This window comes from Dysidea avara, chromosome 11, assembly GCF_963678975.1.
Source record: "Dysidea avara chromosome 11, odDysAvar1.4, whole genome shotgun sequence".
Lineage (NCBI taxonomy): Eukaryota > Metazoa > Porifera > Demospongiae > Dictyoceratida > Dysideidae > Dysidea > Dysidea avara.
In genome coordinates this window covers 21,741,597-21,755,072 of record NC_089282.1, presented here as the reverse complement: position 1 = coordinate 21,755,072, position 13,476 = coordinate 21,741,597, and the positions used below count along the sequence as shown (strand labels likewise).

The window sequence follows — 13,476 nt, the reverse complement described above, 5'->3', positions numbered from 1 at the left end:
TTTGTGACGCTAAAATATGTTCAAAGATTTTGCTACTGATTGAAGTTAATGACACTGGTCTGTAATTGGGGGCAGAGCTCTTATCCCCCTTCTTGTGTACTGGGACAATATTAGCAATTTTCCAATCTTGCGGGACTAGGCCTGAATCCAGAGAGTGCTGAAAAATGATTTGGAATATAGGGGCAAGTTCACTGTGTGCCTCTTTGAGGACCCTTGCACTGATGTGATCAGGACCAGAGGCTTTGTGAACATCTAGGCCAACTAGTAAAATGTCAATGCCAGCTGTGGTGACTACAAAATCATCCAATGGTTGGTAGGGACTTGGTCCTTTGCTAGGCAACTGGGAGGTATCTTCTTTAGTAAAAACCGATTGGAAATGATCGTTAAACACCTCTGTTTTTGCCTGGTTCTCTAATACTTCACTACCATTAATTAACAAACAGTGATGGTATGTTGCATTTGTCCTTTTTAAGGTTTTTAATATATGACCAAAACTTTTTGTTGTGTGTACCCAAAGGCGTAATTGTAGAATTGATATAGTTCGAGTGAAGTCGCCTTACTTCTCTTTGTATTTGATACTTAAGTGACTTATAATGGTCTAGGTACATTGGAGAGTGGAAGGTTTTATATTTTTTGAACAGTCTGTTACGCTTTCTCATTAACCTTCTTAATTCAGGGGTAATCGACGGTGATGTACAACGCTTCCGTGAGATTTTCTTAGGGATATAGAGATCTATGAGCTCAGTGAGTTTGTTATGGAATCTTAACCACAAGGAGTTAGTATCAACTTGTTTCAGATCAATACTAGAGAGCTCTTCATAAAACATCTTCAAACCAAATTTAATAGACTCCCAATCAGCCTTGTTGTAAAGCAAAATGTGTCGCTTATTTTGTTTTAATGTTTTGGGCTTCAAACTAGTATGTATATGAACAATATTGTGGTCACTGAAGCCAGGGGTAATCTCAACTTTGTTAATTTGTGAGGGAGAGTTGGTAAAGAATAAGTCTAGTATATTATCCAGTCTGGTAGGCTCTATAACCATTTGAGATAGACCGTAATTTAGAGTAATGTCAATTAAGTTGTTTTGGATATGAAGACTATAAAAAGTCTGCTATCACACCATCTATGCTATACTATCAGAGATTGCTAGAGACTATCAAAGACTATTAGAGACTACTGGAGACTATTAGAGACTACCAGAAACCATTAAGAGACTAGCAGAGACTGTTAGAGACTACTTGAAGAGTGCACTAGATACTTGTATATATATATAGTGTAATTGTATTTCTATATATTTCCTTTATATTTGGTGCTGTACAACACCAAGTCACCGCCGAAAAATCGCGGTTGACCACGGCAAAACGGCTTGTGCGGTGATCACGTGACAACCCAGTTTCCTGTATTACGTAATTTTGCGGTTGAGCAATTCTGTACAGAGCGACAATAAGCCTTATGCCAAATGACGTCACAAAATAAAATGGCTGCGGCTATTTGGGGGACTCTAATAGTTTCGCTGTACTTTGGTATTGGAGTTCTTGCTTAAGCGTCTCGTGTACCCAGCGTACAAAGGCCTTCAACGTGAGTTATGTACAAATATTGTATTGTTGTATATATATGAATGTCTGAACGTTATTTCTTTCTCGATTCAGTGAAGTAACGGTATTTTTTTAACAGGCGACTTAATGGCGTCTGAAGAGAGCTCGGAAGGGAGGGCGAATTTTGCTGCAGATTTTGAAGTTTTGACGGAAGGTGATATACCAGGTGCTTCACTAGACGGGAAAAAGCCGAAACAGCTTAATATTACCCAGTTAAGGAGATGGCTGGCTTGTAGGGGAGCTCCATTAAGTGGGAAAAAGCCTCAGCTTATTGAACGGTTAGATTACTTATAGTATTCAATACTTCAACCTTGTTATGTGTACTTAGGGTGGAATGTTACATCCAGTATGGCTGGGACAAGTATATTGTAGATCCTGACAAGGGCATGAACTGTAGACGGAAACTGTCAGCCATCCACAAGCCTGATTCAGAGCCACATCATCTACTTCAGTCTTTGCCATTACCAAGTGATCCACAGTGGACAAAACAGCTACAGTGTCTGCCAACGATTACCTTTAACACTATATACGATTTTCTTGTTGATCGTAAAGTCTTATTGAAGAAGGTCAGTCATATAGAAAATGTTACGGAAAGTCAAGAGCAACTGTCAAGCGAAGAAGGTTCATGCGATAAGTCATGGTATGAATCTGTTGAGTACACACGTACCCTGGAGAAGGCTTACCGTTTTTTTAAAGATGGTCATGTTCAAGCTATCAAGTACCACCCATGGTCTAGTCAACCCGATGTGATTTGTGTGACATCTACCGTTCTACCATCTATGCGAAAAGATCGAGTCTATTGTGCTACAATTGCTATCAAAGAACCTACCTGTCGTGTTGTGACTGCATATTGTACTTGCCCTGCAGGACTTTCAGGTTGTTGTAATCATATCACATCAACTCTATATTGCCTTGAAGATTTTGTGCGTAGAGGTTTAAGAGAAGAAGAAAGAATGGGTTGCACAGAAAAGCTGCAGAAATGGAACCAGCCTCGGAAGCGTAATGTGGAACCACGCCCAACAGACGATGTAGTATTAACTAAAGCAGAATATGGGAAAGAGAAACGTTCAAAGGCACTACACGTAAACAAGTGGGATTGTCGTCCAGATACAAGAAGAATAGTGGATCCTAACAAAGCACGCAGATTAAGGGAAAGTTTATCTGAAATAGAGCAGAATAAACTTTATTCAGCAGACTTTGCTATTTGCACTGCCACTACTGTAAAGGAAAGAAAGCAGGCCCTTGAGAAGAAGTCAATGATTTCAAGCTATGGAACATCATGCTTTTTACAGATTTTAGATGAAGAGCCTGCCCCAGAAATAAGTAGAAAAGAGGAGATGAGGAAGGAGAGGCTTGCCCGAGCAGAGGAACAGAAACAGTTTTTCATGCAACAGTTGGCTGTACAGCAAACCAGTGTCCAACATGATCATGATTATGTGCTACGTTGTGATGCTGCTCCATCAAAACAATGCATTACATGTGAAACTGTGATACAAAAACAAGCCGATGAACTCTACAACCAACATGTCTGTGTTAGTCCTAATAGTATATCTGAGATCGAAGAATCCACACGGGGCCAACACCAATCTCAGAAATGGCATCATGAACGGAGGCTTCGTCTAACTGCTTCAGTAATGAAGGAAATCTGCCATCGTCGACCCAGTACAAGTTGCACAGGATTTATTAAAAAGAAGTTATCATCCAAATCTATAGACACACCAGCAATTTCTTATGGAAGAAAAAACGAAAGCCAAGCAGTTTCCAGCTACGTAAATTATCAAAAATCTAAAGGAAAGTTTGTTCAAATTGAATCATGTGGGCTCTATGTTGACAAGGCATTCCCTTGGCTGGCAGCAAGCCCGGATGCTATTGTAACTGACTTTAGCAAGCCAAGTCATAGTAAGGGGTGTTTAGAAATCAAATGTCCTTACATGTGTGAGAGACGAACAGTCACAGATGCATGCAAGAATATCAATGGGTTTTATTTAGTTGATGTAGATGGAAGCACTGAACTATCGAAATCACACATGTACTTTTATCAGGTGCAAACTCAAATGCATGTCACTTGCCTTAACTGGTGTGATTTCTGTGTTTGGTCACCAGTAGGAGAGCCTTTTGTCCAGAGGATTGAGTATGACAAAGCATTTATGGATAAAGCACTCACCAAAGCACAGAATTTTTATTTCAACAAATTTTTGCTGGCGGTTACACCTTACATGATCATTTCTCCTTGTGGTTACAGCAATTTATCTCAGAATAGCCCAACCAAAGAGATACCTCTGCACAGACAGGTTTTACCTAAGTTGGAACCTAGCACCAAATGTAATACTGACCCTTATCTGAACCTTGGCATGCATAGGACTAGTGTGAGTCATATTAAACAAGATTCCAAAAAGCAAGAATTTAATACAGAAAAGCTAGTGCCAGCAAGGAATTGTGACCAGATCCCTGGTAAATCAGTGTACCAGAAGATAATACAGCCTTCTGAATGCGATGATCTGCAGTTAGTGGCTGCTTATTCCAAGCCATCACCAGAATTCCAATCTATGAAAAGCATTTTACTGCATTTGAAACTTCGAAAACATGCAGTAAGAGGAGACGGCAATTGCCTTTATCATGCAGTTGCCCATCAAGCTGGATTGATACCATCATCCAGTAGTGGCGATGAAGCAGTGTGCAGGAACCTTAGACACTTGACTTTTTTGACCATGTTGAATTATCCCACCATTCAGTCAGAAGGCTCGTTATCACAAGTGGACTGGATGGACAAACAGCAAGCAGTACTACGAGACAATAAATGGGGTGGAGACTTAGAAATCCGACTGATGGCCATTGGCCTTAAGAAAGAAGTGATTGTAGTTACTGACTCCACTGTTGGAAATGTTTTTGCCCGAAAATACCCTTACCAACCACCACCTGTTTCTAAAATGAAAGGTGGAGTGTTTATTCCATTGACTTGTGACGAGTTGTGTGCCCAGTATGATTCTTTGCCGTGTCATAATTCATTGGTTCTTTTGTACAATGGACATAATCATTTTGATTCTACCAGACCCTTGTAATTTCATGGAATTTTCAAATTACCACACACAGACTTCAGTACATATGTAGATATAAATCACATCAAGGGGGAAATCCTAGGACTGTACATATTTAACAAACAAGGGGAGGACTAAAATTACATAGCATGGCACAAATATATATGATTTCATTGATGGAGTCCCACATGGTGGCACAAATTGGGGATTGTAAGATACGGAATTCTTTGATTCTCCCAATGGCTCTCTCTACATGTATTCGCAGCTTCGCAATTTTCTTTGTACGCATAACATCTTCGCTAGAAAACTGGCTGTTAGATGACAAAAATGGAGGTATGTTTAACTTAACTCCAAGTGGTGCTAATAAATCTTGAATATCAAATCCTTTATCAGCCATAATCTCGTCGCCTACTTCGAGTTTATCCAATAATCCACTTTGTTCTACTAGCTTTTTATCTGATATTGACCCTTCATAGGTAGGAGATACAAAGACGACAGCTCCGCTGGGAATAATTCCTATCATCACCTTAACTGTATTTTTGTTCTTATAAGACGAAAAGGTAGTAGCTTGTGTAACCAAAGAAGAAGGGCGTTCAATGCCGAATTCTGTACAATCAATCACAAGTCTCGTGTTTGGGTATTGCTCCTTAAAAGCTACCGGCATATACTTTTGTACTATGTGCCATGGTGGAAAACGTTCCAAACCCTTTAAACTGTGATACAGCAAGTTGATCCATGTTGCAATGATTCTGGACACACATGACTGTGACAAGCCAAACCTGATGGCTAGGTCTAGCTCAGGGTCGTTAAGCCGAAGTCTTACTAGTGTAAGGAATAATTGCTCAAATAAGGGCAGTTTGTAATCCCTTCCAGTCTTTACATCATTATAGCTCTCCTTTGATTCTCCACCTCGCCACTGTCTCATAACTTTTGCATCGGATTCCAAAATGATGTTGTAAAAAGTTAAAAGAGTATTATAGTCTGGGAAGCCAGTATAAAATGAAACTAAGCCATCGTCTTCCTTGATGTTTGCAAGCCGGAATAATGATTTCTCATACTTAGCTTGTGTTTTAGCTAGCTGTTCTGACAACTCTGCCACTTGAGCTTTCAAACAATCAACTGAACTGTAATCAATATCTTCTGTATCAATTTCACAGAACTCACTTAAAGATGGTCCAGAACTAACACTGTCCTCCTCAGAAAAAGATGAATCACTTTCTAATACCAAAACTGCTCTTTGAGATGTGGTGGTTGTGCGCTTTTTGATACTGCAGCTGGGCCAAGAAAATAGTGAAGGAACCGCCGTCTTTGTCAGCATACGCCTAGCTGCTTGCGGATCCTCTCCACCACAAAGATAATCCTCTGGTTTAAAATGCTCAGAACATACTTTAGTGTATTCATTGATCACAAAGTCTGGCCCAGGGTCTCGTCGTATCTTAACAATCCATTCTTTAGCCCTTTCTTTGTCTGTAGACAAATTTGGAAACGAATGAAAAGAGACTCTAGCACTACCAAGTTGCCTTCGTCCGGCTGATCCACCAGATGCGTTACGACACGAGGGAACACAGCAATATTGACCCTTCCACACCTCATCACGGCATCTCTTGCTCGTGGTACTTATATCACCATTTTTATCAGTTTCTGATGTATCGCGTTCAGCAAAATGTGTAGCAATGTTCACACTCTCTGACTCTCCTGACGCCATCTCGGACGCTTATCACTGACCTGTTTTAAGAAACCAGCATTACTTCACTGAATCGAGAAAGAAATACTGTTCAGACATTCATATATATATACCACAATACAATATTTGTACATAACTCACGTTGAAGGCCTTTGTACGCTGGGTACTCGAGACGCTTAAGCAAGAACTCCAATACCAAAGTACAGCGAAACTATTAGAGTCCCCCAAATAGCCGCAGCCATTTTATTTTGTGACGTCATTTGGCATAAGGCTTATAGCTTGATTTCCGAAGTTTCTTCATTTCGCGAGAGAGACTAACCGAACAGCTATATAGGTCTCATCAGTGTCACTGAGTCGATAGAATGGCAGAAGAGTTTGGTCGCAGTCAGCCGGATGAGTATAACTCTAGAGAAGTTGAACTCTACGTCGATCACCACCGACGTGACCCAGTAAATGAAGCTTTCCTTTTCCCAGCTGTACAACAGTTCATATCAGAGCAGATCAAAGACAAAACAGTGGTGGATATTGGATGTGGACTAGGTAACTATACTAAGTGGGCAGCGGATTTCGGTGCCAAAAGCGTTGATGCTTTTGATTTGAGTGAGGAGATGGTAAAGGCATCTAAACAAGCTACTTCAGATCATAGTAATGTTACAGTCCGCCTTGGAGATATTAGGAATATGCCTTATGATGATAATTCCTTTGAAGTGGCTTTGAGCATTTATATTACATGCAGTGTACGAAAGAATACATTTATTGCGCATTACAAAGAACTCCATCGAATACTTGTGCCAGGGGGAAAAGCTATGGTAATGAACTTTGTGAAACCGGCATTTGATATCATGTACCTACATCAAGGAGAAAACCAAGGTGATACCGAACTCAAACTACAAAATGCACTAGCCAAGCTCCCTAATTATCCCAGCAATGAGCAGATGATGAAAGAGTTTCAAGACCTTCATAGTGTGATGCTAGTATCATTTGCTCTTGATGAACAAGGTCGCCTGTACAGGATTACCGATGCTAGCAAGTTAGTAGATGGTCAACCAATATGGATGAAGTCTCAGGCGATGGTTTTCCCTGACTATTACTATGGAGAGAATTTTATTGATGATCAGATCAAGGCTGCCGGTCTTTGTATAGATCAAATTGAGAATTACTTCACTGAGGAGAGACGAATTGCTTACAACAGCACCAATCCTAGTAACAGATGTAACAGTACAATTGTACAGTATGCACCATTTCTACTATACCACTTATCGAAGCCAGTCAACTGAACTTTGAATGAACTGTGGTTAGTAATGTACACTGTAATAACATCTCTATATATACATCAAGACATGTTACATAATGTTTATATGCATTTTGTAGTGACTTTAGAAGTTTGACCAGTAGAAAAAGTCCTAATATAATACACTATGTATAACTCTTGGAAATGTTATCACCCACAAGATTGCGAATCAGATTGTAATTTGGGGTGTGCGCTGTTTTCAGAGGGGGTTTCAGCTGAAACCATTGCAACCCCCCTGTATTCACCACTGGAATACTGGCTATATGTATAATTTGAGCAAGTTGCAATTTAACACACCGCATACATGTATCAGGCAATGTAGACAGTATGATGCAGCTAATGCATACAAAAATGCTAGCTAAATGTATGACTCACTGAGGTCCCCCATCCTTAATTTTTTTTATTTTTATCTAGGGTATTCACCACCAATTGTGGTGGTTTCTCCCAATACAACAGTGAACAGTCTTATAAAAATTGTGATAAACCCATACTGAAATTACTCTCAAATTCCATCTCAGAGGGTCTAATTTTCAAAAATTTCCTGGGGTGGCATGCCCCCAGACCCCCTAGGTTTGCATGCTAGTGTGCAGTGTGCTTTGCACACTAAGGTGTGTCTTCCCTGTATAGTGCCATTTCATTTTGGCCCCCCTTCCCAAAAGTCTGGATCCACCCCTGTAATCCACATGCTTTTAATTCATGCAACTATTTTTTTAAACTATTGCTTCCAATGTAAACCCTACCTTGCAGATATAGGCCAAGCTATTTCTTAAAATTGTTCCAGATATCAATTTTCAGTCAGTCAAGTATTTGGTTAAAATTGCTCCCAACACACAACAATTCAAATAATTATTAGTATCACAGTGATTCACCATTTCCCCTCCCCCCTCTCCTCCACCACACACACATCCCTTCAGTTCTTTAAGATAGGGCTATAGCTGTAAAAACCTTTTTTAGTTATATTGTACAGTGCTAGTATTGTGCATGTGTTTTGCTCTTTCACAAAATAAGTGTATAGTTATGTATGTACTTGGTTGAGTACTGATGCGAATGCAAGCCTTTGCATGGGTCTTTTGTATTTAATTTCGTTTATTTAGAGGGCGGAAACTTGCCATTATTACAACCTGAGTTTTGTTGGCTGCATGGAAAGCACAGATGACTATTATACTCAATTTGTAAAAGCCTAGCTTGCATGTGGGCACAAATACACTTTCGTTCTCACTCCCACTCTCAATTGGAACTATTCCTGAAACTTGATATTGGGCGTATCTATACTCTTTTTACCTTTTCTTCAAGTAGTGCTGTCTACCGGCAAACTGATCATATACTTGCAAACCTATAAGGGATTTAGAAAATTTCCATATCCTTACTCAATAGCGGATCCAGGATGGGGCATTTGGGGTAAATGCCCCCCCCCTCATTTTGTGGAGGAGCCATACTCCTGATTAAAAAACTAAACTTTATGTCAGGCCAAGATCAGCTTATAAAACTCACGAAAATATGCACATTTTACTATATGGAATTTGCACCTGAAACCAAAGTCAAACTATATAACTATATGAAATTGTCACCCAGCACCTTGGTGTGTACTAAGCGCCTCTAAAATAATTATCGTGTTGCTGTTGTTTAAGACATTCAGAGCCTTTAAAACAGCTTTTAGGACTTCACAACCATCTTCAAAGGCCAAAATAGTAAAAATCAACAGTGAAATATTACTAAGAGGTGTATTATTTGCTGCTTCAAAAAATGCAGCAACAAACAAGAGAATCTGGCTCTCCCCAACCACCTACAACTTGGCCTGTTTGTGCCACTCCCCTTGTCAGGTCCTGGATCCACCCCTGTTACTCCCCTATACATGGAGTTGTACATTAGCGTGTTACCCCTAAGGGTTTTGCTAATTAACAAATAAATAAAATGAATAAATGGAGATGTCTTGAACATTTCCACATTATATAGCTAAGCTTAGTTTACAATTTGTCCCTGGAAAGTATATCAATATATACTGCCAGCATCACAAAATTGTAAATTAATATTCTGCATTGAAATGCCAGCGACATATGGGGAGGAATAAGCTACACCTTAACGGACTTCTATAGGCCACAGCATGCAGTAACACATTAAAACCTTCTGTCAGGTGCACCCCAAGATGGTGCATGTGCTGTAGATCAAACACTAGATACCATGTTACTTATAGCACCATGAGAGAGATTTATTCTATTATTTTCAAGTGTCATTACAGTCAAACTGTCTGGTAAAAATTGTTAGCTTGATTCATGCATGCTTGTGGAAAAGAAGAATTGAAATTAATGAATCAATAAGCATGAATTTCCTGTGGTGGTAGTTGCAGTTTATTATCAGATCAATGCATTGCTTTACTGTATCTTCATACAATAAATTATAGTGATTGCTCTTGAAGATAAATTTACAGCTAAACGCATTAGGGCTGAGCGATAGTGAAATTTTCACTGTCCGAACGATATCAAGACACTGTTCACGATAGACGATAGTAAAACGATAGTGATAATTCACCTATTTCTTATTAGTTGCCTTCAAAGAGAGTTGTAAGTAGGGATGTACCCATGCATGTATTTTACATAAGATATTAAACAGCCTTTTAGGCTGATTCGTGTTCCAAAAAGTTATTATTTTACAGTATTTTGCAGATATTTCTCCGCATTTTACTTGTTAATTACTGTCCGATAGTAAATTTTCAAGCGATATAGGCGATACCGATAGTGATACTATCCCGATATTCCGATATACACATACTATTCCCCAGCCCTAAAATGCATCAGTATAAACTAGGCTGAAAGAAATTTATAAAAGTCATTGTATTTTTGACATACTTGGACTTGGCTGAACAAAAATACTGAAAATTTAAATGTTTAAATGTCTTTTTTATTTTTAATTTTTAATTTTTAATATGTCTAGTATGTATTCAAATTGTGACAGAATTTTACGGCAAGTGTATATACATATGAAAACCATGGAGTGTTAGTGCCTGACTTGATCTTACCATATAATTCTCACTTTAAAGCTTCTTCTTTTCATCATGTCAATGATATATTGTTAAGTTACATTGTGTGTGATAAACAACAAGTGATGTCACCTTATCAGTTACATCAGTCATTACAAATATGAAGCCATCATGAGAATCCATAGTCCTTTTATAATCGTCAGTGATATTACAATAATAATGTATGTACAATGAGTCATTAAATTGGTATAAATAATAATATAGTTTCTTTTGTTCAAATGACAAAATGTGAATGGGTATATGATCAATGGCTTTTGTGTTTCTATCAAGAACAAATTAAGGTTTATTCATCTCTAGATCTGTAATTTGTCACCATGCTTGCTATGCATATATGGTTAAAGTGATTGGAGTAAAGATAGACATCCTTGGTGTACTCATCCCTGTATGCATGTCTGTGTAACAGTCAGAATAATATCTTCTAAGAGTGAGTAATACGTTCTTTGCTTTGTATTTTATCGACTATTTTGAAGCCATGCATTTTGAGTAATGTGTCATTCTGGGGTGGTTATTCTTTCTTTAGATGCAATGCCTATGTAAAAGATTGGTCATGCATTGGTCTACATAGTGTTTTTGCATTGTATTAGAATATTACTGAACTATCTTTCAGTTTAATTCTAATTGTAAATTCCGATAAGAATATAGTGAAGTGTTATACTACCTGACTAAACCATACATCTCCTATTGTGTCAGTCACAGAGTACTACATTGTGTTGCTGTGTAAGGAATGCACTGCATCATTAATAATAAACACTTCTGAAGCCCCCACATGTGTATTAGCTACATTGCACCCTTCATTTTTAAAAAGTGCTCTCATAACATCGTCATTGCCAACAAGCTGCGTAATAAATAAAGCATTGATCATGAGTGATTACTACATATGCAATCTATAATTAATTGTTAAGTAATGACTTGTTGATTATGAATGGAAGAGGCCAACTATTTCTATTGTTACAGTTGTATATGTATGTATTCCTTGGAGATAGTGTGTATAGGTGAGATTACATAGTTATAAAACTAGGTAGGGATTCTTAACAACTAATGTACACAATCATAAGATTTAGATATGTACAATAATACACCACTCAGGGGATTTGTAGAATTGATATATGATTGATTATAGCTAAGTTGTGCATTTATGATATCACAAACTACCACTTTACTTCACATACTGACACTTGCAACATTTTTGCACATTGTCACATGTTATTCTGCATGGGTAAAGCAAATTAACTTGTTCCACATGTGGGTACACAAACTCCATGTTTTAGCATCACCACACCATGATGCGTGGCATACTACTGAGTCTACACATCATATAAATAATTATAAAAAATTATTGCCACACAAAATTGATGGTGTGTGCATGGTTGTGTGTCGCACATGCATTTTCACACCAAAGGCTGATGTCTGTTAAAACTATGAATACTTGAAACAGACATTTATTGTGGCTATGATGTTATCTACTCTGGTGACTAATATGGTGGTGATGAGATTGGCCATAATTTGAGGTAATACAGTAGCCATAGGATGTAGCTAGCTATAATTATACAGTTGCTATGTAGTACTCTAATGTAATAATGCTATGCTGTACAATGCTACAAAATGCATAGTATTAGTGTTCTGTACCAATATGGATTTTGATGGTGATATGGTGGTACTAATTAATTGTACTTGTAATTAAGAGGCACCATCCATTGTATTAAGACTTGCAATACAACAGTTGTGTTTGGAAAGGAAGGAAAAATGGTTCTATAGGTTCTATATTGTCTTGTTTTGTTGACACTTTAGTGTACATAATGGAATGCAGCCTGTCTAATGTGTTAAGTAAGATTGTTATACCATAGATATTAGAGAGAAGGGATAGGCAACCGAGCGCGCGCCGTGTATATCTACCATTGATTGTGGTTGAAGCACTCCTCGGTATTGATTAAATCCATGCGGACGGGATGGCAGTTTGTGGTTTAGTCGTCTTACAGTTGATTTCAACCACCTTGTGGTATTGTAGTTGATATACAAGACTTTTAATGCTTCTGGCTTCTGTTGTTTAATCGTCTTGGGTGGTTTTCATCGCCATTTACGATTTTGATCATCAATGGGTACCTCCGTTTTTTGTCTACCTGTTACGAAGAACAGAAGTCTAGTTCCACTGGGGAAATAGTGCTGAAGTCTTCACAATACTTTGAAGTTTTGCACAGTACCACTGAAAGATGTTTCTCGCATAACAGCGCTTGTGTTGAAGTTGATAAATCATGGAGTAGTATTTTAAAGAACCGAGATGAGACTGCCAAAGGGCATTAATCAAGCGGAATAATAAAATGAAGTACACCATGCAAAACTATGTTACTTTAGGGTTACTGTGGCATTGTTTGCCAGTCGAAAGTGAACTTACCATGAACACAACAGGTACACAAAAAATCGTGTCGACTGAGATTAAAATGATTGATGGCGGCAAAAACTCACAAGACTTACAATAGGAGTTTGCCTAGTACTTGTAAAACATAAAGAGATTGTCATGAAATACTCCACGCCCGTAGAAAGTAGTCCAGAGCAGAAGACACCATTTTGGCCTCATGAATTCACCAACGACGGAGTGTTTCAGGGCGCGCGCTAGTTTCTAATCCCTGTACTCTAATATCTATGGTTATACAGTTTGTCTCCTGGTTGCCATGCTACCAAGTTTAATGTTTGTGGTGTCAAATTCTAACAATGTACCGGTTATATTCCCCAATGAAACTTGATAATTATACAGTGGTGGATGGTTTCATTTTTTTTAATGTCTGCTGTGATGTGCTGTTTATCAATTCCATTGCAACACACTTGTATGTATTGCACACTA

The 13,476-nt window shown here is 38.4% G+C and overlaps 2 protein-coding genes across 3 annotated transcripts; one reads left to right on the top strand and one right to left on the bottom strand.

Annotated features, from left to right (window-relative positions):
• The first annotated feature begins 1,464 nt into the window (after positions 1-1,464).
• On the top strand, positions 1,465-7,703 carry LOC136238156 (uncharacterized). 2 transcript variants are annotated; one of them, XM_066028506.1, is made up of 3 exons: positions 1,465-1,579; positions 1,676-1,874; positions 1,925-7,703. In XM_066028506.1, exons 2-3 carry the CDS (start codon positions 1,684-1,686, stop codon positions 4,653-4,655), a joined length of 2,922 nt encoding a protein of 973 aa, XP_065884578.1. In that variant the 5' UTR covers positions 1,465-1,579; positions 1,676-1,683; the 3' UTR covers positions 4,656-7,703. The 2 variants fall into 2 exon arrangements, with proteins under 2 accessions (XP_065884578.1, XP_065884579.1); XM_066028507.1 differs by lacking the exons at positions 1,465-1,579; positions 1,676-1,874 and having other exon boundaries at positions 2,052-2,236; positions 2,293-7,703.
• LOC136238157 (uncharacterized) lies at positions 4,430-6,738 on the bottom strand. Its single transcript, XM_066028508.1, has 2 exons — positions 6,457-6,738; positions 4,430-6,356 (listed from the first exon to the last, which is right to left on the bottom strand). Exon 2 carries the CDS (start codon positions 6,334-6,336, stop codon positions 4,747-4,749), a length of 1,590 nt encoding a protein of 529 aa, XP_065884580.1. The 5' UTR covers positions 6,337-6,356; positions 6,457-6,738; the 3' UTR covers positions 4,430-4,746.
• Positions 7,704-13,476: the final 5,773 nt, after the last annotated feature.

What these genes read in the sequence shown, in the direction of transcription:
- LOC136238156 (XM_066028506.1), top strand. Translation starts at nt 1,684, where the DNA reads ATGGCGTCTGAAGAGAGCTCGGAAGGGAGGGCGAATTTTGCTGCAGAT. An exon ending in AAGCCTCAGCTTATTGAACG is followed by an intron (nt 1,875 to 1,924) that starts GTTAGATTACTT and finishes ATGTGTACTTAG; the next exon opens with GGTGGAATGTTACATCCAGT.
- LOC136238157 (XM_066028508.1), bottom strand. Translation starts at nt 6,336, where the DNA reads ATGGCGTCAGGAGAGTCAGAGAGTGTGAACATTGCTACACATTTTGCT.